The sequence below is a fragment of the Bos indicus genome, chromosome 23 (assembly GCF_029378745.1).
Source record: "Bos indicus isolate NIAB-ARS_2022 breed Sahiwal x Tharparkar chromosome 23, NIAB-ARS_B.indTharparkar_mat_pri_1.0, whole genome shotgun sequence".
In the NCBI taxonomy this organism is placed as follows: domain Eukaryota; kingdom Metazoa; phylum Chordata; class Mammalia; order Artiodactyla; family Bovidae; genus Bos; species Bos indicus.
Genome location: NC_091782.1, coordinates 30,579,551 through 30,604,857, shown reverse-complemented (window position 1 = coordinate 30,604,857; position 25,307 = coordinate 30,579,551). Strand labels below are relative to the sequence as shown.

At 45.6% G+C, this 25,307-nt stretch overlaps 2 protein-coding genes across 3 annotated transcripts in view; both read left to right on the top strand.

The window, feature by feature from the left end:
* LOC109577088 (BOLA class I histocompatibility antigen, alpha chain BL3-7) overlaps nt 1–3,651 on the top strand; it is a 67,477-nt gene extending 63,826 nt beyond the window's left edge. The window contains exon 8 of the mRNA XM_070777480.1: nt 3,338–3,651. Within this exon, the coding sequence (XP_070633581.1) occupies nt 3,338–3,342 (5 nt within the window). The 3' untranslated portion in view covers nt 3,343–3,651. The remainder of the gene's footprint in view (nt 1–3,337) is intronic.
* Nucleotides 1–25,307, top strand: part of LOC109577067 (BOLA class I histocompatibility antigen, alpha chain BL3-7) — a 48,137-nt gene that overhangs the window by 201 nt on the left and 22,629 nt on the right. Inside the window, exons 2-8 of one of the 2 annotated variants that reach the window (XM_070777483.1) lie at nt 266–535; nt 733–1,008; nt 2,031–2,306; nt 2,425–2,529; nt 2,953–2,985; nt 3,125–3,172; nt 3,338–3,651. In XM_070777483.1, the coding sequence (XP_070633584.1) occupies nt 266–535; nt 733–1,008; nt 2,031–2,306; nt 2,425–2,529; nt 2,953–2,985; nt 3,125–3,172; nt 3,338–3,342 (1,013 nt within the window). In that variant the 3' untranslated portion in view covers nt 3,343–3,651. Of the gene's footprint in view, nt 1–265; nt 536–732; nt 1,009–2,030; nt 2,307–2,424; nt 2,530–2,952; nt 2,986–3,124; nt 3,173–3,337; nt 3,652–25,307 lie in introns of those variants that run through there. The other variant, XM_070777482.1, reaches the window with a different exon arrangement.

The following is a 25,307-nucleotide window of genomic DNA, read 5'->3' as shown; positions in this document are numbered from 1 at the left end:
GGGCCGCCCGGGAGTCTGGGGGGCAGGACCCCAGGGAAGGGGCGACCCCGACGCCCCTGCCTAGACCCGCCCCCTCACCCCGGTCCCGTGCTGTCCCTCCCTTGCATCCCGACCCCCCTTTTCAACCCCTCCGAAGTTCGGGCCGGTCCTCGACCTCTTCCATCTCATTGACCCTCCGCCCACTCCGCCCTCCCGGCCCTCACCTCGGACCCGGGACCCGCGCCGGGAGGAGGTCGGGCCGGGTCTCACCCCTTCCCGCCCCCAGGCTCCCACTCCCTGAGGTATTTCTACACCGGCGTGTCTCGACCCGGCCTCCGGGAGCCCCTCTTTATCACCGTCGGCTACGTGGACGACACGCAGTTCGTGCGGTTCGACAGCGACGCCCGGGATCCGAGGATGGAGCCGCGGGCGCGGTGGGTGGAGAAGGAGGGGCCGGAGTATTGGGATCGCGAGACTCAAATCTCCAAGGAAAACGCACTGTGGTACCGAGAGGCCTTGAACAACCTGCGCGGCTACTACAACCAGAGCGAGGCCGGTGAGTGACGCGGGCCCGGGTCCGGGTCACGACCCCCATCCCCAGGGACCGGTCCGGGTCGCCCGAGCCTGCGGGTCCGAGGGTCACCCCAACATTGCGGAACACACCCGACCCCCGCCCGGGAGGAGCCGGCGGGGCTTGACCCGGTTTCATTTTCAGTTTGGGTTTAATCACCGCGGGTGGTCGGGGCGGGTCAGGGTCTCACACCCTCCAGCTGATGTACGGCTGCGACGTGGGGCCGGACGGGCGCCTCCTCCGCGGGTTCACGCAGTTCGGCTACGACGGCAGAGATTACCTCGCCCTGAACGAGGACCTGCGCTCCTGGACCGCGGCGGACACGGCGGCTCAGATCTCCAAACGCAAGATGGAGGCGGCCGGTGCTGCGGAGAGACGCAGGAACTACCTGGAGGGCCGGTGCGTGGAGGGGCTCCGCAGATACCTGGAGAACGGGAAGGACACGCTGCTGCGCGCAGGTACCAGGGGCGCGGGGCCGCCCTGATCTCCCCTCGGGCTGGAGCTGGCTTCCCACGAGGAGAGGAAAATGGGGTGCCTGTGGGAACAGCGCCCCAGGTTCTTGTCAGGAGAGGGAGGAAATCCGCCCGGGTTTTCATGTTCTGTGCAAGACAGTCACCAGTTGCCCCACTTGTCTGAAGGACAATTAAGGAATCCAGCGTCGTTGAGGAAGACGCAGGAAACCATCCCTGCAATAGCTGGTCAGCGGTGCCCTGTGACCCTGGCCACCATCTTGTGATCCATGACTTTCTCTCTCAAGGCCTGTTCTCACCCTGAGAGCATCTTAGGAAGCCTGACTCCAGCTTTTCTGAGTCATTTAGCCTCCACCAGAATCAGGACCTTTAGTCTGTATTCTCCCCCTCACATTTTTAGAGCGCCTATCCTAGTCTCTCATTCTAGAAATTTCCAAGGACTAATATAGATCATCCCTGATCTCTGAGATGAGGCTGTTATCTAGCTGTTGTGCTGCTTTTTTCAAAACCATGCTCCTGAATATTCTGTAGCCCAGAGGGTAAAAAAGTTGGTAATACATCTGAGGATCTGATGTATAGCCTGGTGACTTTAGTTGCTGCTGCTGCGAAGTCGCTTCAGTCGTGTCCGACTCTGTGCGACCCCAGAGACGGCAGCCCACCAGGCTCTGGCGTCCCTGGGATTCTCCAGGCAAGAACACTGGAGTGGGTTGCCATTTCCTTCTCCAGTGCATGAAAGTGAAAAGTGAAATTCCCTTTATTGATCTTAATCATTCTCATCATCCCAGTCAAATAGATGCACACATAAGGTAAGTTGATAAATATATTAATTACCTTCATAGTGTACATATATATCAAAGCAACATGTAGTACACTCTAAATGTGTACAATTTTTGTTAAGTATACATCGGTAAAGCTGGGTAAAAAATCACTGTTTTGTTCATTCTCAGGATGGTCACATGACACTGCTTCAGTGACGGTAAAACAAACTGAATTTTCTGATTCCTCCTCAGACCCTCCAAAGGCACATGTGACCCGACACCCCAGCTCTGAGCATGAGGTCACCCTGAGGTGCTGGGCCCTGGGCTTCTACCCTGAGGAGATCTCACTGACCTGGCAGCGCAATGGAGAGGACCAGACCCAGGACATGGAGCTTGTGGAGACCAGGCCTTCAGGGGACGGAAACTTCCAGAAGTGGGCAGCCCTGGTGGTGCCTTCTGGAGAGGAGCAGAGATACACGTGCCGTGTGCAGCACGAGGGGCTTCAGGAGCCCCTCACCCTGAGATGGGGTAAGGAGGGGAATGGGGCTGGAGCGTCCTCTCAGATAAAGCAGGAGCCCTTCAGGACTCAGTTCAGCAAGGTCAGGACTCAAGCCTGAGGTCAGGGCCTCTTCCCTTGCCTCTGCAGAACCTCCTCAGACCTCCTTCCTCACCATGGGCATCATTGTTGGCCTGGTTCTCCTCGTAGTAGCTGTGGTGGCTGGAGCTGTGATCTGGATGAAGAAGCACTCAGGTAGGGAAGGGAGGGAGGGCCCTGAGTTTTCTTGTCTCAGTGGGGTTTCAAGCCAAGGTAGAAGTTTACCTGCCTGGTTACTGGAAAGTACCACATGTGGACACACATGTGGAGTCTGGAGCTGATGCTAACATTTTTCTTTTCTAAAGCACTTGTGAAAATGAAAGACAAATTTTTCGCCTTCCTAATTCCAGTTAGGGACCAGGCTTCCAGCACTTGAAGGTCAGAGGAAGGTCCTTGTGAGGACCTCCAGGAGGGCAGGTGGCCCAGTCTTACATGTCTCCCTTCTCTGTGTTCCTGATCCTAGCATGAGTTTTGACCACAGTTACAGAAAGTTCTGTGGGGTTTGGGACTAGGGGTTGCTCTAGGATCTCATGACTCAGCCTTCTCCCGGGCCTCTAACGTGATATTTTCTTCTCACAGGTGAAAAAAGACGGACCTACACCCAGGCTGCAAGTAAGTATGGAGCAGGTGATTCCTGAGACCCTTGAGAGGGTGCAGACAGGAGGTCATGGGGGGCTCACCCTCCTCAAAGTGCCTTCTCCAGTTTCTCTCCTGTGGGTTCTGACCACGTCCTGGTCTTGTTCCCCCCCAGGCAATGACAGTGCCCAGGGCTCTGATGTGTCTCTCACGGTTCCTAAAGGTGAGACCCTATAGGATCTAGATTGGAAGGAGCATTGTGGCAGAGGGGACACATTAGGCCTGGTGGGGATCTTTGAGTGGGACATGTGAGCTTGTGGGGGGCTGTGAAAAATGTCAGCCCTTACATGACTGACCTGAACTGCTTCCTGATTCTTTGCTCTCACAGTGTGAGACAACTGCCTTGTGGGGACTGAGTGATGCTGCATCCCACTATGTGACTTCAGATCACTGGACCCCTCTTTCTGCACCTGCATCTGAATGTGTCTGTGCTCCTATTAGCATAACATGAGGAGTTGGGGAGACTGGTCACCCCTGCCCACCGCGCCCCTTCCCCACCCTGACCTGTGTTCTTCTCCCTGATCCACTGTCCTGTTCCAGCAGAGACGGGGCTGGGCCGTCTTCATCGCTGTCTTTGCTTCATATGCACTGAGTAATGATGTCTTATTTCCTCTTTGAAAATAAAATCTGTATATATATGAATCTGCTTTTTCTCTTTGGTGCCATGAAGGGGGATTGGATAATAAAGGTGAGGATTCCTAAAGTTTGAAAGAGGAAATAAACTGAAACACTGAGAACCTTCCAGATCCATCCACAGGTTTGCTGTGCTCAGTCAGCTGCAGGAGGGACAGGAGGAGGATGTGAGGAGCTGAGTGTGGACAGGGCCTGTGCCCAGTCAGTGATCAATGCCTGGTGGGCATGCCTGTACTGCCCATGACCGCCCATGGTCACTCCCGGGCTGGGTCCTCGTCTCCATTCCATTGTCCTTGTCCCCTCAGTAAATCCTTGTCCCACCAAGGACATGTGATCATGGACTCAGAAGTCGCCTGGGCCTTGTTGTATCTCCAGGACCATGGACAGGGTGCTTTTCTTAAACGGTTAGCCCAGGATCAGGGCTTGGACCAATCCTTAGCTACCGTCATTTTTGAATGTGTTTATATTTTGCTTATTTAGTTATTGCTATTATTGTTGGTGGTGTAATGACTGTTCTTTTTCATGTGTAGAGGCCTGGTCTGATTCTTCTCTGGGTGATCCCATCTCTGACAGCATCAGGGGTCACTTTGTCTGTCACTGTCCCCACTAGTCCAAGGGGACCATGCACACAGGATTCTCAGTGGTTCCAAGAGAGAAATTTCAGAGCCATCCAGCTCTTGCCCTCCTGAGATTTTGCTGATTCTTCTTTCCAACTTTTCTCCATCTTTTAAAGGAACCACATGCTGGAACTTGCAAAGAGGAGGGACCCAATAGTTTCGTATCTTGACTTAATTCTTGCTAGATTTCTCTCTTCTCTGCAGTCTACCCCCTCTTCTGCCCTTACATCTTCTAAGGCTACTGTTGGCTCCCATCTCAACGCATGGATTTAGAAAGCAGAGTCTAATAAAATCACAGCAGGTTGAATATAGGAGCCGGAAGCAAAGGATCTTCCTTTCTGAAGAGACAAAGAGCCTGATAATCAGGCTGATTGGTGTGGGAGGGAAGGGAGATCAGCCTTTGTGAGTAAAATACAGGCGGCATTGAGGTCAGTGCAAATGGATGTTGTGCTGTAACTGCCACAAGACAGCATGTGGCCTGAGGTCACATCAATAAAGACACTATCTCTGGAATAGGGAAGCGCTTTACTGACCATTCATTCAACTGATATTTGTTGTGTGATGGAGACATGACACATTCTTGCATCTAGAAGAACTCAGTGAACTAACAATAGACAAACCTTGTCCGCCATATGCAGTGTTCTAGGGGGAAGGGGCAGAGCATGACTATGAGCCTAGAAAGTGAGGGAGTGTTTCCCTTACAGGTTGGTAAGTGCTCTGAGGAAGGTGACCCAGAGTACAAGTGTGTGGGGACAGGGAAGGTGGCTGTGTTACTAGGGTGGACAGGGGCCTCACTGAAAAGGTGACCTTTGAGTAAAGATGTGGAGAACATGGAAGGAATGTCCACAAGGAGGGCTAGGGGAGGTTCTCTCCAGGCAAAGGAGCCTCCAGGGCAAATGCACGAAGGCAGGACAGTGTCTGTGTTCAAGGGAGAGCCAGGAGGCAGCTGGGGCTGAAGGAAAAGGAATTGCGCTGAGAGCTCATGACCGGCCAGATCCTGTGTGCCTCCAGGATGTTAGAGGGGGTTGATTTTATCTTAGTAAGCAGTGGAGTCATAGGATGATACGAACAGAGCAGGACCTGCTGTGACTGCTCTCTGGAAGCATCAGCCAGGCTGCTGTGCAGAGTCAGGAGGTGAAGGGCAAGGGAGGTGCAAAGGAGCCTGAGGGAAACAGCGCAGGGTCCAGGGGAGGCTGCTGCTTGTCTGGGGTGTGAGCAGGGAAGGTAACGGTGAGTGAGTGGATTCTTGATCTATTCTGAAAATGCATTTTACAGCATTTCCTAGAGGATTAAATCTCAGTTATGAGAAAGGGTGAAGAAGGACTGCAAAATTTGAGATTTGCAAGTAAGCATGTGGGGTGCCTACTGTGGAAATGAGGGGGCTCTGGAAGGAGCATGTTTCAGGAGGCATCGCCATCAGCATTGGTTTAGGGACGTGACAACTGAGTCTAGGGTTTAGGTGAGATGACTTGAGTGGAGAAATAGATGGAAGTGGTGACACCATATAAATGATGTTTAGACCCTTGAGAACAGATGAGGTCACAGATGAGGGGAGAATTGGCTACAGCAGCAGAGGGATGAGGACTGAACCCTGAGTCCCCTGCACTACGGGAACTGATCAGACTACACACCTGAGCAGACGGCACCATTCTGACGTCTAGATGGCACATAGAAAGGGGTCCTGAAGGACATGAAGGAAGGTCTTTCACCTGCACTCCTCTTAGAGACAGAAGGTCTGGAATAGACACAGCACGATTGGTGCTGATCTTCAGATCGCACATTTCATAGCAGGAACACAGATCTGGATTCCCACCTGGCTGTGTACCAGCCTCCCCTGTACCGCTTGTTCATAACAGACTCCAGGACTCTGAGCCCTACACTCTAGATGGTGGATCTGGGAAGAGTCCTGAGTACTTTGTAACAATCTCTACAAGCAGTCCTGAGCAGATGGGGATCCACTGACTTTAAAGATCTGAGAATGATTAAGGTGGGGAGGGGTCTTAAACACACATTTAAATGTTTTTTTCCTGAGAGGAAAAAGACAAAACATTTGGTGTGAGTTACATGTTATTTCTGCCATGTGCTATCACCAGGCTTAAAATTTAGGAAATGATTATCAGCTCACCATAAAGAGAGTCTCTGAGTTGCTAAGAGAGTAGATCTAAATTTTCTCCACGCATGCAGAAGAGGTAATTATGACATGATTCAGTTGTCAGATAATGCTATGGTGGTGATTATTTTACAGTACAGAAGTGTATCAAATCAACAATTGTACACCATAAACTGACTCAGTATTGTATATCAATCATAATAAAGCAGAAGGAAAAGTCTCTGAATCCTTGCTCTCTGAGATTTCCCTACAGGTATTCTTAGATAGTTCTGGGTGGGGAAAAAAATTTTCAAATTGTTGTGGTTTTGGGTTTATTTCAGGGAAAACCACTGAACAGTCCTGAGGCCACAGCCGGGAACAGAATCCTCAACCCCACCGGGGTCGGGTCCCACCCAGGAACCCCTTCCCCTGCAGGTGAGCACAGACACCACTGTTCACAGCACTGTCAGCCCTGATGCTGGACAATGAACCCTGTGGTAGACCTGCTCTCTGCTGCTCCTGACACCTGGCCGACACCCTGCCACCTCTGCCCCGTGTGCCACGTGTGCCTAAGGTATTCAGTGCAGTTCCAGTCTCTCTGTGGCACCATGTCCTAAGGAAGAGTCCACCATGTCCTAAGGAAGACTCCACCTGCCTGGTGGAGCCTCAGCCTCTTTCTACCTGCAGGAATATTTAGGAAGCAAGGTTTTCTGTCTAATGGAGGAAGGTGTCTGCCTTCTACCAAGATCATCAAGTGTGAAATTCCCCTCATTTGGGAAGAGGGTACAGATTCTGGGGTTGGAGAAGGAGAGTGAGGGAGGGGAAAAGAATGACAAATTTCAGTTTTTTTGAGCAGTGATCCACATCAGAACTTGGTTTGCTACATTGTACCCAGTCAAGCTGGGTGAATGAATCAACGATGTATTTCAACTTTTCTGTGATGTTGCAATATGAGGGCCAGTTTCTGTCTACTCTAGTTTATACACTCAGGTAAACGGAGTGTACTTCTGAATGATGAAATGATTATTCAAAAATGTCCTCCAGCTGCCGTTGTCTCTTTCCAGGCTTAAAAAAGAGCTGGGACTCCCCAGGTGGTCCAGTGGTTAAGAATCCGCCTTGCAGTGCAGAGGAAGTGGATTCTATCCCTGCTCTGGGAACTAAGATCCCACATGCCATGGAGCAACTAGGCCAGCATACGGCAATCATGAGGCCTGGCACCACTTAGAAGGTCCTTGTGCCTCAAAGAGCCCTCATGGTGCAACAAAGGTCCTGCATGCAGCAACTAAGACTTGATATTGCCAAATAAATAAATATTAAGCAAATTATTTTTTAAAAAAAGATCTATAGTCTTCATGGGACCCATATATATATACTGAATTTTATTGCATGTTAACTTTTGTAAGTTAAGCAATGCCAAAGAACGTTCAAATTACTGCACTATAGCTCTCATCTCACATGCTAGCAAAGTAACACTCAAAATTCTCCAAGCTAGGCTTCAACAGTATGCAAACCTAGAACTTCCAGATGTACAAGCTGGATTTAGAAAAGGCAGAAGAACCAGAGATCAAAGTCCCAACATCCATTGGATCATAGAAAAAGCAAGAGAGTTCCAGAAAAACATCTACTTCGGCTTTCTTGACTATGCCAAAGCCTTTGACTGTGTGGATCACAACAAACTGTGGAAAATTCTTCAAGAAATGGGAATATTAGAATACCTCACCTGCCTCCTGAGAAACCTCTCTGCAGGTCAAGAGGCAACAATTAGAACCAGACATGGAACAACAGACTGGTTCCAAATTGGGAAAGGAGTATATCCAGGCTATATATTGTCACCCTGCTTATTTAACTTATATGCAGAGTGAAAAGTGAAAGTGAAAGTGGCTCAGTCATGTCTCTTTGCGACCCCATGGACTGTCTGTGGAATTCTCTAGGCCAGAATACTGGAGTGGGTAGCCTTTCCCTTCTCCAGGGGATCTTCCCGACCCAGGAATCGAACCACAGTCTCCTGCATTGCACGCAGATTCTTTACCAACTGAGCCTCAGGGAAGTCCTATATGCAGAGTACATCATGCAAAATGCTGCACAAGCTGGATGAAGCACAAGCTGGAATGAAGATTACCAGAAGAAATATCAATAACCACAAATATGCAGATGACACCACCCTTATGGTAGAAAGCGAAGAGGAACTGAGGAGCTTCTTGATGAAAGTGGAAGAGGAGAGTGAAAAAGTAGGCTTAAAACTCAACATTCAGAAAACTAAGATCATGGCACCTGGTCCCATCATTTCATGCCAAATAAATGAGGAAACAATGGAAACAGTGACAGACTTTATTTTGGGGGGCTCCAAATCACTGCAGATGGTGACTGCAGCCATGAAATTGAAAGACGCTTGAAACTGAAAAAAGAAAAGCTATGACCAACCTAGACAGCATATTTAAAAGCAGAGACATTATTTTGCCAACAAAGGTCCATCTAGACAAAGCTATGGTTTTTCCAGTAAAAAAAAAACTCTTGCATCATGAAGGGATGTGAGAGTTGGACCATAAAGAAGGCTGAGCACCAGAGAATTGATGCTCTTGAAGTGTGGTTTTGGAGAAGACTCTTTAGAGTCCCTTGGACTGCAAGGAGATCCAAATAGTCCATCCTAAAGGAAATCAGTCCTGAATATTCACTGGAAGTACTGCTGCTGAAGCTAAAGCTCCAATACTTTGGCCACCCCATGCAAAAAGCTGACTCATTGGAAAAGACCCTGATGCTAGGCAAGATTGAAGGCATCAGGAGAAGGGGATGACAGAGGAGGAGATGGTTGGATGGCATCACCAACTCAATGGACGTGAGTTTGAGCAAACTCTGGGAGTTGGTGATGGACAGGGAAGCCTGAAGCGCTGCAGTCCATGGGGTTGCAGAGTCAGATGTGACTGAGCGACTGAACTGAACTTTTGCATTTCTTTGTATATGCATTTTTATGGGGAAAGTATCTATAAAATTGATCAACTTACATGTGACCCACATATGTCTTTTAAAAGTACTAGTTTAGACACCACACTATAATCTCTTCTGCTACTGCTGCTGCTAAGTTGCATCAGTCGTGTCTGACTCTGTGCGACCCCAGAGATGGCAGCCCACTAGACTCCCCCGTCCCTGGAATTCTCCAGGCAAGAACACTGGAGTGGGCTGCCATTTCCTTCTCCAATGCATGAAAGTGAAAAGTGAAAGTGAAGTCGCTCAGTCGTGTCTGACTCTTAGCGACCCCATGAACTGCAGCCTACCAGGCTCCTCCATCCATGGGATCTCCCAGGCAAGAGTACTGGAGTAGGGTGCCATTGCCTTCTCCGTATAATCTCTAGTCCATGAGAACTAATAATTGAACAGTCTTAGCAGATCCAATGACATGATAAAAACGCTCATCTTTTTCTTGGCAGTTGCCAGTCGAGCTCAAGATAAGGTAGTTTACTTGCTTATGGTCACTTTCAATGTCTATGTGTTTCTTATTGTGAGCCGATAACAAGCATGTCACAAACAAGCACTGGCTCACAGAAGAGATAAAGTATCATTGGTTTGGGTGGATTTGTATTCAGGCAACTACCCTGGTGCCAGAAAAATAGCAGGATTGAAAAAATAGGCCTTGAAGATTCCATTTTTAGTAACATGTTTGGCCTGGTTTTAAGGCTTACTTGTCCAGTGAAAGCAAATAAAAATAACAGGTAAGTATAAAAAGCTTCCATAAGTATTTATTCTCTATTCCAAGAGAATAAATGTTTAGGCCAAAATATAAATATGGGCAATATTTCAGAGGGAGAAGTTGTTTTTATCCTTAGGGCATTAGCCAAATCTGGAAAAAGTCTTCCCTTTGGTTTGCTCAAGCTTATGAGCTGTGATAGGAAATGTAACCCAGAGCTTATTCATGTGGGGAGCGTAAGTGACATCCCCTCCTTGAAAATCCAGAAACCAAGATTCATATCCTTGGAGGGATGTGGAGAGTTTGGAAGCATGGAACCTGCTAGTGGGAATAAAAATGGTGTTGGAAAACAGTCTGGAAGTTCCTCCAAGTTTGAACCTAGTGTTACTCTGCTGCTGCTGCTGCTGCTAAGTCGCTTCAGTCGTGTTCGACTCTGTGTGACCCCATAGACGGCAGCCCGCCAGGCTCCCCCATCCCTGGGATTCTCCAGGCAAGAACACTGGAGTGGGTTGCCATTTCCTTCTCCAGTGCATGAAAGTGAAAAGTGAAAGTGAAGTCACTCAGTCGTGTCCGACTCTTAACGACCCCATGGACTGTAGCCCACCAGGCTTCTCCATCCATGAGATTTTCCAGGCAAGAGTACTGCAGTGGGGTGCCATTGCCTTCTCCGAGTGTTACTCTAGGGCTCATAAATTCCATTCCTAGGTATTTACCTTGGAGAAATGAAAATGGCAGTCCACATTACCATGTTTGTAGCTGACACTCACAGCAGCATTATCATGATAGCCAAACAGCAGAAAAAACTCAAATCTCCATCACTTCATGAATAACTTAGTAAAAGCGATACAAAGCTGCATTGGAAAATTATTTGCAAATGAGAAGAAGGAAGTACAGATGTCTAGTACATGGATGCCTAGCATAGGTGAACTTGAATACATTATGCTCTGCAAAAGAAAACAAGAATAAAAGATGATATGAATTGTTGGATTTTATTTATAAGATTTATAAGCAAATCCCTTAGACAGAAAGTAGCTTAGTATTTGTCTAGAGATGAGGGAAATGTTGAAGGGAAATAGGGGCTGACTGTCCAAGAATAAATTGGTACCTCAATGCAAGCTCAGTTGCTCCTTCATGTCCAACTCTGGGACCTTTTGGACTGTAGCCTGCGAGGCTCCTCTGTCCATGGAATTTTCCAGGCAAGTATACTGGAGTGAGTTGCCATTTCCTTCTCCAGGGGATCTTCCCAACCCAGGGATTGAACCCATGTCTCCTGATTCTCCTGCATTGTAGGCAGATTCTTTACCACTGAGCCACCTGGGAAGTTGGTGCCTGGATAACAATAGTCTAAAAACGCTTCTGGGTGATGAAAACCTTTCAAAATTGATTGTGGCAATGGTCACACCTCTCTGTGAATACACTATAATTGATTCTTTTCAGTGGGTGAGTTATATTTCAATATTGTTGGGAAGATCCCCTGGAGAAAGGAATGGCTACACACTCCAGTATTCTGGCCTGGGGAATTCCATGGGCTGTATAGTCCAAGGGGTTGCAAAGAGTTGGACACGACTGAGTGATTTTCACTTAAAGTTGTTCTAACAAATGCTATATTGTTGTTGCTCAGTCGCCTAGTCATGTCTGACTCTTTGTGACCCCTTGGATTGCAGCATGCCAGGCCTCCTTGTGCCTCACCATTTCCTGGAGTTTGCCCAAGTTGAAGTCCATTGCATCAGTGATTCCATTCAGTCATCTCATCCTCTGAAGCCCTTTTCTCCTTCTGCCCTCAATCTTTCCCAACATTAGGGACTTTTCCAATGAGTTGGTTGTTCACATAAGGTGACCAAAATACTGGAGCGTCAGCTCCAGCATCTGTCCTTCCAATGAGTATTCAGAGTTGACTTCCTTTAAGATTGACTGTTTGATCTCTTTGCTGTTCAAGGGACTCTCAGGAGTCTTCTGCAGCACCACAGTTAGAAAGCATCAATCCTCTGGCACTCTTCCTTCTTTATGGTCCAGCTCTCACAACCATACATGACCACTGGGAAGACCATAATCTTGACTATACAGACCTTTGTTGGCAGAGTGATGTCTCTGCTTTTCAACACACTGTCTTGGATTGTCATAGCTTTCCTGCCAAGAAGTGATCGTATTCTGACTTTATGGATGCAGTCATGATCTGCAGTGACTTTTGAGCCCAAGAAGAGGAAATCTTTCTGTGGAAAGCTCTTAAAGAGATGGGAGTACCAGACCGCCTTATCTGTCTCCTTAGAAACCTGTATGTGGGTCAAGAAGCAACAATTAGAATGCTGTGTAGAACAACAGAGTGGCTCAGGATTGAGAGAGTATGACAAGGTGACAACAGAGCTTTCCACAGTTTGTCATGATCCACACAGTCAAAGGCTTTAGTGTAGTCGATGAAACAGAGGTAGATGTTTTTCTGAAATTCCCTTGTTTTCTCTGTGATCCAGCGAATGTTGGCAATTTGATGTCTACTTCCTCTGCCTTTTCTAAACCCAGCTTGGACATCTGGAAGTTCTTGGTCCACATTATTCTGAGGCCCAGCATGCAAGATTTTAAACATGACCTTACTAGCTTGTGTTGTTTGTTGTTCAGTTACTCAGTCATGTCTGACTCTTTGCAACCCCATGGACTGCAACACGCTACTGCTGTTCTTCCCTGTCCTTCACCATCTCCCAGAGCTTGCTCAAACTTATATCCATTGAGTCAGTGATGCCATTCAACCATCTCAGCCTCTTCGTCCCCTTCTCCTCCTGCCTTTAATCTTGCCCAGCATCAGGGTCTTGTCTAATGAGTTGGCTCTTTGCATCAGGTGGCCAAAGTATTGGAGCTTCAGCTTCAGCATCAGTCCTTCCAATAAATATTCAGGGTTGATTTCCTTTAGGGTTGACTGGTTTGATCTCCTTACAGCCCAAGAGACTCTCAAGAGTCTTCTCCAACACCACAGTTCATAAGCATCAATTCTTTGGCACTCAGCCTTCTTTATGGTCCAAATTTCACATCCCCACATGATTACTGGAAAAACTATAGCTTTGACTAGACAGACCTTTGTTGGCAAAGTAATGTCTCTGCTTTTGAATATGCTGTCTAGGTTGGTCATAGCTTTTCTTCCAAGCAGCAAGCATCTTTTAATTTCATGGCTGCAGTCACCATCTGCAGTGATTTTGGAGCCCAAGAAAATGAAGTCTGTCACTGTGTCTATTGTTTCCCCATCTGTTTGCCATGAGGTGATGGGACCAGATGCCATAATCTTAGTTTTTTGAATGTTGAGTTTTAAAACAGCTTTTTAACTCTTCTTTCACCTTCATCACGAGGCTCTTTAGTTCCTCTTCGCTTTCTGCCATAAGGGTGGTGTCATCTGCATATCCAAGGTTATTGATATTTCTCCCTGCAATCTTGATTCCAGCTTGTGCTTCATCCAGCCTGCAATTTTGCATGATGTACTCTACATATAAGTTAAATAAGCAGGGTGATAATATACAGCCTTGATGTACTCCTTTCCTGATTTGGAATCAGTGTGTTGTTTCATGTCCAGTTCTAACTGTTGCTTTTTGGCCTCCATACAGGTTTCACAAGAGGGAAGTAAGGTGGTCTGATATTCCCATCTCTTTGAGAAATTTCCATAGTTTGTTGTGATCCACACAGTCAAAGGCTTTAGCATTGTCAGTGAAGCAAAAGTAGATGTTTATCTGAAATTCTCTTGCTTTTTCTAAATTCCAATGGATGTTGGCACGTTGACCTCTGGTTCCTCTGCCTTTTCTAAATCCAGCCTGAACATCTGCATGGGAGATGAGTGCAACTGTCTGACGGTTTGAGCATTCTTTAGTACTGCCCTTTTGGGAAGTGGGATGAGAATTGACCTCTTCTAGTCCTGTGGCCACGGCTGGGTCTTCCAGATTTGCTGACATATTGAGTGCAACACTTTGAGAGCATCATCTTTTAGGGTTATGAATAGCTCTACTGGAATTCCATTGCATCCACTAGCTTTATTGACAGCAGTGCTTCCTAAGGCCTGCTTGACTTCACACTCCAGAATGTCTGGCTCTGGGTGACTGACCACATCATCATGGATATCCAGTTCTTTTTTGTACAGTTCTTCTGTGTTTTCTTTCCATCTCTTTTTGGTCTCTTCTGCTTCCACTGGGTCTCAGTCATTTCTCTCTTTTATTGTGCCCATCTTTGGGGGAAATGTTCCCTTGATATTTCAAATTTTTCTGAAGAGATCTCTAGTCTTTACCCTTCTGTTGTTTTCCTCTATTTTTAAGCATTGTTCATTGAAGAAGGCCTACTTGTCTCTCCTAGTTTTCTTTGGGACTCTGCATTTAGTTGGGTGTATCTTTCCCTTTCTCCCTTGCTTTTCACTTCTTTCTTCAACTATTTATAAAGAATCCTCAGATAACCATTTGCCTTCTTGCTTTTCTTTTTCCTTGGGATGGGTTTGTTCACGGCTCCTGAACTGTATTACAGACCTCTGTCCATAGTTCTTCAGGCACACTGTTTACTAGATCTAATCCCTTGAGTCTATTCATCACCTCCACTGCATATTTATAGGGGATTTGATTTAAGTCATATCTGACTGGCCTAGTGGTTTTCCCTGCTTTCTGTGGCTTAAGCCTGAATTTTGCTATAAGAAGATAATTATCTGAGCCACAGTCAGCTCCAGGTCTTGTTTTTGCTGACTGTATACAGTTTCTCCATCTTCAACTACAAGGAATATAATCTGATTTCAGTTTGACCATTTGGTGATGTCCATGTGTAAAGTCGTCTCTTGTGTGGTGAAGGAAAGGTGTTTGCTATGACCAGTGCATTCTCTTGGTATAATTCAGTTAGCTTTTGCCCTGGTTCATTTTGTACGCCAAGGCCAAACCTGCCTGTTACTCCAGGTGACGCTTGACTTCCTACTTTTGCATTCCAATGCCCAATGATGAATACATTTTTTTTTGGTGTTAGTTCTAGGATGTCTTCTAAGTCTTTATAGAACTGATCAATGTCAGGTTCTTCAGCATCAACAGTAGGGGCATAGACTTGGATTACCATGATGTTGAATGGCTTGCCTTGGAAATGAACTGAGATCATTTTGTCATTTTTGAGGTTGCTCCCAATTACTGCATTTCAGACTCTTTTGTTGATAATGAGAACTACTCCATTACTTCTGTGGGATTCTTGCCCACAGTAGTAGATGTAATGGTCATTTGAATTAAATTTGCCCATTCCTGTCCATTTAAGTTCTCTGATTCCTAAGATGTTGATGTTTATTCTTACCATCTCCTGCTTAAGTGAAGTGAAGTGAAGGAAGTCGCTCAGTTGTGTCCAACTCTTTGCGACCCTATAGGCTGTAGCCTACCAGGTTCCTCCGTCCATGGGATTTTCCAGGCAAGAGTACTGGACTGGGTTGCCATTTCCTTCTCCAGAGGATCTTCCTGTCCCAGGGATCGAACCTGGGTCTCCCGCATTGTAGGCAGACACTTTACCGTCTGAGCCACCAGGGACCGTGTCCAATTTACCTTGATTCATAGACCTGATATTCCAGGTTCCTATGCAATACTGTTCTTTGCAGCATCAGATTTTATTTTCATCCCCTGACACATCCACAACTGAGCACCACTTCCGCTTTGGCCCAGCCGCTTCACTCTTTCCGGGGCTCTTAGTAGGTCTCTGCTCTTCCCCTGTAGTATATTGGACTCCTTCCAACCTGGGGGACTCATCTTTCCTTGTCATACATTTTGGCTTTTAATACAGTTCATGAGGTTCTCATGGCAAGTACACTGGGGTGGTTTGCTGTTTCCTTCTCCAGTGGATCACGTTTTGTCAGAACTCTCCACAGTGACCCATCCATCTTGGGTGGCCCTACACAGCATGGCTCATAGCTTCACTTCAACCCCTCTGCCACAACAAGTACTATGGCTCACGTTAAACGAAGCATTGATGCCTGAACCACTATGGCAATTGTACAGAAAGTTACCAAAAAACTCAGAGCAGTGGGCATGCTGGTATAAAAACAAAACTGGAAAAAAAAAAAAAACCCGGGTAAATATTTCCAAAAGCAAAGTGTTTATCAGGCAATAGGGAATGAACAAGTGAGCAGTATTAACCTCGCTGTCCTGTGTAGGCAGAGCTGATCTAGGAGATAGGACTACAGCAGCAGTGGGGATAATAGGATCCCAGAAAGCAGGGGAAGAGGTGACAGCAAGGCAGAAACAAGGACCAAACTTTTGAGTTAACCAACAATGTCAGGATAGAAGCAGGATATTCTAACTGTAAGGGGTTTATGGAAATGATTAATAGATCATGATGTTTCTAGAGGCAAGGTAGATGGACAGGCAACAAGAGTGTTGCTTAGTATTATATTAATAGACCAAAATGAATGAGTTGAAGGCTGAGGTCAGCTGCCTAACAGAAAGTTCCCATCCCTTATCTAGTTTCCAAACCTGAGCCAATTCTCACACCCAGAACTCACTTGCTGAAGAGAACCTAAGCACCCTGAGGACATACCCTGCAATACGGAGCAGTTGTGTTCAAACAGTAATTCCCCACATCATTCCTTGTGGGTGCCAATGGCCATTGTTCTTATTTCACTCACTGATGAAAGGGAAAATCTGGATCCTTCTAGGTCTATGGATACAAATCAGATTTGACCCTGATACCTGCCTGCAATCACGAATCCCCAGTATAAGTGAGGCATATGGGGAACAGAAAATAATGAGCATCCTGTCTTAGGGCCAAATATATCTCACAGCTTCACTGCATCTACACATTCTCTTGGTGGCAATTTTTCCACCTAGAGTCACAGCTATAGACATATTTAGAGTTGGCAAGAACCCGCATGTTGATTTGTGTGTGTGTGTGTGTGTGTGTGTGTGTGTGGAGTAAAAAAACTTTTAGTAAGAAAAGTTTAGTGGAAGACCCTGAAAAAGCCTTCAAAGCTCAGCCAAGACAGAGTATTAAAAGCAATATTGTGTCCTGGGGATAATGAAAGAAATTAATGTCATCCTCAAAGACTTAAAGGATGGAAGCGTGGTGATCATATCATATAGCAGTTAATTCTCCACTGTGGTTCTTGCAGAAACTGGCAACATAGTTGCCAGTGATAATGAGACAACTGTAACTCTCAGCCTGGCTACTTCCTTTTCCTTACCTACCTTTATGTTTTTACCTACAAAGTTCTGTCCTTTAATTCCAGATAACCTGGAAGATTGCCCTAGTATTTTTGGAACATAATTTTGATCTGGATATATGAGGAGTGAGACCCAAAACCTTGGACTTGAACTCTCTATTTATTTTGGTTTCTGCATTCCTAGCCTTAGTTCTGTGAGAAGCCATGTGGTCAGGTGATCCCAAAGTCATCCTGTGCTTGGCAGATCTAAGGTGATCCCAGTGTTCCCTCCTCTAGTAGCAATACCTCTGTATAATACTCACTTTTGCAACGTAAGCTGGACTCGTGACTCTCTGGTAACATTTAAGAGATTAATAAATGTACATTTTGGGATCAAGGGGAAAAAAGATATGAGGGACCCATGGTCAACTGTCTCAGAACTGGCTGTCCAGGCCAGGCTGGGGAAGCAGAGATTTCAGAAGGAGGATGAGTGACCTGAATTCCTTTTCTGCCTGAGAAGTTCCTCCTCTAGGTCTCAGCCTCTGCAGTCCCTGCCCTCAGACAGGAGGACAAGGAGGAAGAGACCACCAGCAGAGATTCTCATCCTGCCTGGAATGTGAAGGAAACTGTCTGTAAAGACGACAGGAAGGAAAGTGAAGAGAGAAATGCCCCCAAATGGATACCTGGTGACCAAATCCTCCCCTGTCAGACCCCACGGCTGGGAACAAGAGGAGGGTAACATCTCCAGGCTCCCTGTGCTGCCCCCCACCCCCAGCCCAGCTCTTCCTTCCTCCAGCTCACAGTAATGTCCCAGGAGCCAAGGGTGGTATCTCTGCTCACCTCACAACCCATCATGAACACACTCTGGGAATCCTGTTCTCCTGATATGTATTAATTCACTGTGTGCAGCAGAACCCAAGTAACACTGGTCTCACAGGAAGGAAGCTGGTGTGGGTCTCCCAGGACAGTGAGGCAGGGAGTTCCAGGGCTGCTAGGGTGGCTGCAGGGCTGCTTGGGCTTCCCTGGTGGCTCAGATTGTAGAGAGAACACCGCTCAAGGCAGGAGACTGGGGTTTGATCCCTAGGTTGGGAAGATCCTCTGGAGCAGGCCATGGCAACCCACTCCAGTATTCTTGCCTGGAGAATCCCATGGATAGAGGAAACTGGAAGGCTACAGTCAGACACAGGTGAGCAACTAACACCTTAACGGTAGGGAGGCCCTGCTGCACGAGGTTGTCCAGGCATCCAGGTCCCCAGGACCTTTCCTCTCTGCTCTCCCTGGGACATCGCTCTTGTTGGCATGGACCGAGGAACCTAAGACCACGTTCATGGTTTGGGAACAACCAGGGAAAGCAGGGAAGGAGGAAAAGTTTCTTCCCTTGAAGATCAAAATTCAAAAATTTACATCTGCTTCATCATACTGGCCAGAAATTAACTACGAAGACAAGTAGTCTCAGAAAGATTGGAGAATGAGTATATTTTAAATTTGGATGACTTTGTCTAGAAAAAAATTCTATTATTGTGGAAGATGGAGGATTTTTCCTATATTTAAATGTTTAAAATCAGCAGTGGAGAATCATTATTATCAATATCTTAAACTGAATTAGATTTGTATTTTAAAAATAGAATAGTCTCAGAATATATTGCTAATTGATAACAAAGTTGTTGATAGAATGTATGCAAAATACCATCTTACAAAATGGACTCTCTCTCTAGAATACTGTCTAAACTGTAACACTTACCTTGTCCAGGGAGGGAATGTGGAAAGATTTTGGATGGGATGGAGGGGAAATTTACTTTTCACTGTAATCCTTTATGTCATAAAAACTTTTTGACTTTATGCCTGTATTAGTCAGTTGAAGAAAATCCCACATTCATTTGCTCATCATTCGTTATGTGGTTACTAGATGTCAGGCTCTGTACTGGGTCTCAGTGAGTGACACACCAAGGATTCACAGCAGGGTGGAATGAGATGTAAATGCAACATAGTCTATAATTAGTTGTTGGGAAACAGCTTCCAGGAGGCAGGGAAATTATGGAGAACCTCCTGTGTGCCAGGAGTGGCGCCCCCTGCTGGGGACAGGAAGAAAACTGAAGTCTATGCTCTGGTGACCTAAACCTCTCAGCCTGATGTGGGTCAGTGCCAGTCCCTGACTTCCCTGGACCCCTGCTAGTCTGTGTTGTCCTTGTGTGGGAAGTGAGCTGAGGGTTGGAGAGAGGATCTTGGACCACGTAGTCCAAAACTTACTATGACCCTCCCACCTCAGGGCTGGTGTGTGGGGGTCAGGTGTCCTCTGGAGGGTCGGTGGTGACAAAGCAGGGAGGGCTGAGGCAAGACCTTGCTGAGCAGCATCGACTCCAAGGACCAAGACGCCAGAAGTGATGGTTTGTCTGTAACCAGCCTGATGCCAGGACGGTCCTGTAGGCAGCAGGTGACGGGATCCAGCACAGGTAAGCAGGACCAGGACAAGGAGGTGAGACTCTGTGTAACCTTCCCCTCCAGGTAAGAGCCTCTTCAAACACTCTCCTCACCTTTTTCTTCACTGTCAGTGGTGCTGGTGGGGGCAAGGGGACAGTTTCTAATACTCCTATGTTTCACAGTTTGTAAATCTTGTGATTAGATGAGTTTGCTGCCAATTCACTATTTTGGACTTTATTGAGGCTTTATGTGTTGTACGTTGTGAATTTTTGGACAGTTCCAAACATTCAAAAAGAAGCTACATTCTCTGTTTGGAATAGAATTTGATATATGTCCACGAGGTTTTCCTTAGTAATTACGTTATTTAGGTATTTGTATTCATGCTATTTTTTTTTTTTACTTTTTGATGGCAACCCACTCCAGTACTCTTGCCTGGAAAATCCCATGGACGGAGGAGCCTCTTAGGCTGCAGTCCATGTGGTCGCTAAGAGTCGGACACGACTGAGCGACTTCACTTTCACTTTTCACTTTCATGCATTGGAGGAGGAAATGGCAACCCACTCGAGTGTTCTTGCCTGGAGAATCCCAGGGACGGCGGGGCCTGGTGAGCTGCCATCTATGGGGTTGCACAGAGTCGGACACGACTGAAGCGACTTAGCAGCAGCAGCATGTCATAGACTAGAAAAACATCACCCAAAGCTTCCTTTTAGCAATGAGCTTTTGCCCACAGTGTATTCTAACTATGAGAACACAAGAAAAATGGGCAAAAACTCAATGCTAAAAGGAAACTATATAAACCTAATATATATTAGTTCAGTTTAGTTCAGTTGTTCAGTCGTGTCCGACTCTTTGCGACCCCATGAATTGCGGCATGCCAGGCCTCCCTGTCCATCACCAACTCCCGGAGTTCACTCAGACTCACGTCCATCGAGTCAGTGATGCCATCCAGCCATCTCATCCTCTGTCGTCCCCTTCTCCTCCTGCCCTCAATCCCTCCCAGCATCAGAGTCTTTTCCAATGAGTCAACTCTTCACATGAGGCGGCCAAAGTACTGGAATTTCAGCTTCAGCATCATTCCTTCCAAAGAAATCCCAGGGCTGATCTCCTTCAGAATGGACTGGTTAGATCTCTTTGCAGTCCAAGGGACTCTCAAGAGTCTTCTCCAACACCACACTTCAAAAGCATCAATTCTTCAGCACTCAGCTTTCTTTACAGTCCAACTCTCACATCCATACATGACCACTGGAAAAACCATAGCCTTGACTAGACGGACCTTTGTTGGCAAAGTAATGGCTCTCTTTTCAATATGCTATCTAGGTTGGGCATAACTTTCCTTCCAAGGAGTAAGCGTCTTTTAATTTCATGGCTGCAGTCACCATCTGCAGTGATTTTGAGCCCCCAAAAATAAAGTCTGACACTGTTTCCACTGTTTCCCCATCTATTTCCCATGAAGTGATGGGACAGGATGGCATGATCTTCGTTTTCTGAATGTTGCGTTTTAAGCCAACTTTTTCACTCTCCACTTTCACTTTCATCAAGAAGCTTTTGAGTTCCTCTTCACTTTCTGCCATAAGGTTGGTGTCATCTGCATATCTGAGGTTATTGATATTTCTCCCGGCAATCTTGATTCCAGATTGTGCTTCTTCCAGTCTAGCATTTCTCATGATGTACTCTGCATAGAAGTTAAATAAGCAGGGTGACAATATACAGCCTTGATGAACTCCTTTTCCTATTTGGAACCAGTCTGTTGTTCCATGTCCTGTTCTAACTGTTTCTTCCTGACCTGCATATAGCTTTCTCACGAGGCAGATCAGGTGGTCTGGTATTCCTATCTCTTGAAGAATTTTCCACAGTTTATTGTGATCCACACAGTCAAAGGCTTTGGCATAGTCAATAAAGCAGAAATAGGTATTTTTCTGGAACTCTCTTGCTTTTTCCATGATCCAGCAGAGGTTGACAATTTGATCTCTGGTTCCTCTGCCTTTTCTAAAACCGGCTTGAACATCTGGAAGTTCATGATTCATGTATTGCTGAAGCCTGGCTTGGAGAATTTTGAGCATTACTTTACTAGCATGTGAGATGAGTGCAATTGTGTGGTAGTTTGAGCATTCTTTGGCATTGCCTTTCTTTGGGATTGGAATGAAAACTGACCTTTTCCAATCCTGTGGCCACTGCTGAGTTTTCCAAATTTGCTGGCATATTGAATGCAGCACTTTCACAGCATCATCTTTCAGGGTTTGAAATAGCTCAACTGGAATTCCATCACCTCCACTAGCTTGGTCCGTAGTGATGCTTTCTAAGGCCCACTTGACTTCACATTCCAGGATATCTGGCTCTAGGTGAGTGATAACACCATCGTGATTATCTGGGTCGTGAAGATCTTTTTTGTACAGTTCTTCTGTGTATTCTTGCCACCTCTTCTTAATATCTTCTGCTTCTGTTAGGTCCATACCATTTCTGTCCTTTATCGAGCCCATCTTTGCATGAAATATTCCCTTGGTATCTCAATTTTCTTGAGATCTCTAGTCTTTCCCATTCTGTTGTTTTCCTCTATTTCTTTGCATTGATCGCTGAGGAAGGCTTTCTTATCTCTTCTTGCTATTCTTTGGAACTCTGCCTTCAGATGCTTATATTTTTCCTTTTCTCCTTTGCTTTTCGCTTCTCTTCTTTTCACAGCTATTTGTAAGGCCTCCCCAGACAGCCATTTTGCTTTTTTGCATTTCTTTTCCATGGGGATGACCTTGATCCCTGTCTCCTGTACAATGTCACAAACCTCAGTCCATAGTTCATCAGGCACTCTATCTATCAGATCTAGGCCCTTAAATCTATTTCTCACTTCCACTGTATAATCATAAGGAATTTGATTTAGGTCATACCTGAATGGTCTAGTGGTTTTCCATACTTTTTTCAATTTAACTCTGAATTTGGCAATAAGGAGTTTATGATCTGAGCCATGGTCAGCTCCTGGTCTTGTTTTTGTTAACTGTATACAGCTTCTCCATCTTTGGCTGCAAAGAATATAATCAATCTGATTTTGGTGTTGACCATCTGGTGATGTCCATGTGTAGAGTCTTCTCTTGTGTTGCTGGAAGAGGGTGTTTGCTATGAGCAGTGCATTTTCTTGGCAAAACTCTATTAGTCTTTGCCCTGCTTCATTCCGTATTCCAAGGCCAAATTTGCCTGTTATTCCAGGTGTTTCTTGACTTCCTACTTTTGCATTCCAGTCCCCTATAATGAAAAGGACATCTTTTTGGGGTGTTAGTTCTAAAAGGTTTTGTAGGTCTTCATAAAACCGTTCAACTTCAGCTTCTTCAGCGTTACTGGTTGGGGCATAGACTTGGATTACTGTGATATTGAATGGTTTGCCTTGGAAATGAACAGAGATCATTCTGTCGTTTTTGAGATTGCATCCAAGTACTGCATTTCAAACTCCTATATATATATATTAGGTCTTTCCAGGTGGCACTAGTGGTAAAGAACCCACCTGGCAATGTAGAAGACATAGAGATGCAGGGTCGATCCCTGGGTCAGGAAGAGTCCCTGGAGGAGTGCATGTGAACCCACTCCAGTATTCTTGCTTGGAGAATCCCATGGACAGAAGAGCCTGGCAGGCTACTGTCGACAGGGTGGCAAGGAGCAACACGACTGAAGCAACTTTGCATGCATGCACATTGCTTTTTATATTTTGATGTTTTTTCCACTGTATGATCCTTAAGGTGGGTTACATCTTAATTGATTATTATAATCTTTAGTACCATAAAATAGCCTCTGTTTCATTAATATTTTTTTTTGCCTTGAATCTAATCCTGTTTGATAATAATATCAAAATCTCAGACCTTTTTCATTTTAGATTTAGTTTATATATCTGCCCTGCTATACCTTAATTGTAAATTTAATGCTTTTAAAAATGTATATTTAAAGCTTAATTTTAATTTGTCTAGTTCATATCCTCGGGTAATTTCTTTAGAGCCTATAGTATCAGTAGCATGTTTCAAAGAGTTTCAAAGGAGGAAAATGCCTTTCTTTCTTTTTGAATACTGTCTCTAAGTGACATATTGGTGGGTAGAGAATCCTTGGATCACGACCCTTTCTTCAGAACTCTATATTCTACTCTTGGACTCTGACCTTGAAACCGACCACCTGGAAAACCATCTTGTCCTCTCTGTGTCTTTGGTCTACTGTTAGTGCTCGTGTGTACATGCAAATGGTGATGGTGGGAAATCACACATTTCTCTCAGGAGTTCTCACTGTGACGTCATTACTCTAGATATCCTGGAATAAATTCCAGGTTGAAGAGCCGGAACTTCTGCAATCAAAAATTGGGCAGAAGAAATTTCAGATATACTTCTTTCTTCAGAGAAAGGACTCAGAGAATTCAGTCGTAAAGAAGGGGGTTCTGAACCTAGAAACCTTCTTTCTCTATAATGTGTTTTAGGTTGTGAGTGTGGCTATGACTTCTCAGAGTTCCTTGCTCTTGTGTGTGTCATTCACACCAGGCAGGGATGCTGGGGAGGGAATCTAAGTCCAAACCACATGATAGTCTAAGAATGGAACCTAGACTAAAATAGAGTCACACTCAGAGGTCTCAAGATGGTAAAAGGATATTTCATATCTAACAGTGAGGTAAAAAGAACATTGGGAGAGTGTCTAAAAACATTGAGAGTATGAGTGTGGCATTTCCTCAAAAAATTAAAAATATAATTATCATATGGTTCAGTATTCCCACTCTCCAAAGAACTAAAAGCAGAATCTCAAAGAGATCTTCACACTCTCACATTCATAGCAGTATTATTCACCACAGATGGGATGCAGGAACAGCCCAAACGCCCATCGATGGATGAATGGAGAAACGGAACACGGCACATGCAGACACTGGACTACTATCCAACCTGAGAAAGGAAGGAAATCGTGCCGCGTACTATATCATGGATGAACCTCGAGGACATTAGGGTAAGTGAAAGGAGCCAGTCACAAAGAAACAAGTAATACATGATTCCATGCATATGAGGTCTCTCAAGTAGTCAAATCCATAGGAACAGAAAGTGGATTAGCGGTTGCCAGGGTTTGAGAGGAGAGGGGAATGAGGAGCTGCTGTTTAATAGGAACAGAGTTTCAATTATTCAAAATGGAAAAGTTCTAGAAATCAATTGCACAGTTATTTAAATATACTTAACATTAATGATTAACTGACTCATTGGAAAAGATCCTGATGCTGGGAAAGATTGCAGGCAGGAGGAGAAGGGGACAAGAGAGGATGAGATGGCTGGACAGCATCACCGACTTGATGGCCATGAGTCGGTGCAAGCTCCAGGAGTTGGTGATGGACAGGGAAGCCTGGCGTGCTGCAGTCCATAGGGTTGCAAGGAGTCCGACACGACTGAGTGACTGAACTGAACACTAATGAACTATGCATTTAAAAATAGTAAAGATGGTAAATATCATGTGCTTTTACCACAATAAAATTTTTTTTAACAATTTAAAGAATACTAGGAGAATGAATCTCAAAGAGGTATCTGTGAGAGTGGAAAGAAACAGTGTGGGTTTGGACTAGAAGTTTCAAACTTAGTTTAACAACAGGTGGAGGTACAGCCAAAGGTACTCTTTAATGAAGCACCAGGTGGGTTCAGCACTTGTTGGTATATATGCTTATAAGAACCAATTTAGACTGTACAGGTCTGGGTGTCTCCTGAATTGCTTTCTGCATTTCACTTGAACTTTCATGGTGCCCTGTCATTGTCTAAAGTTATATGAGCC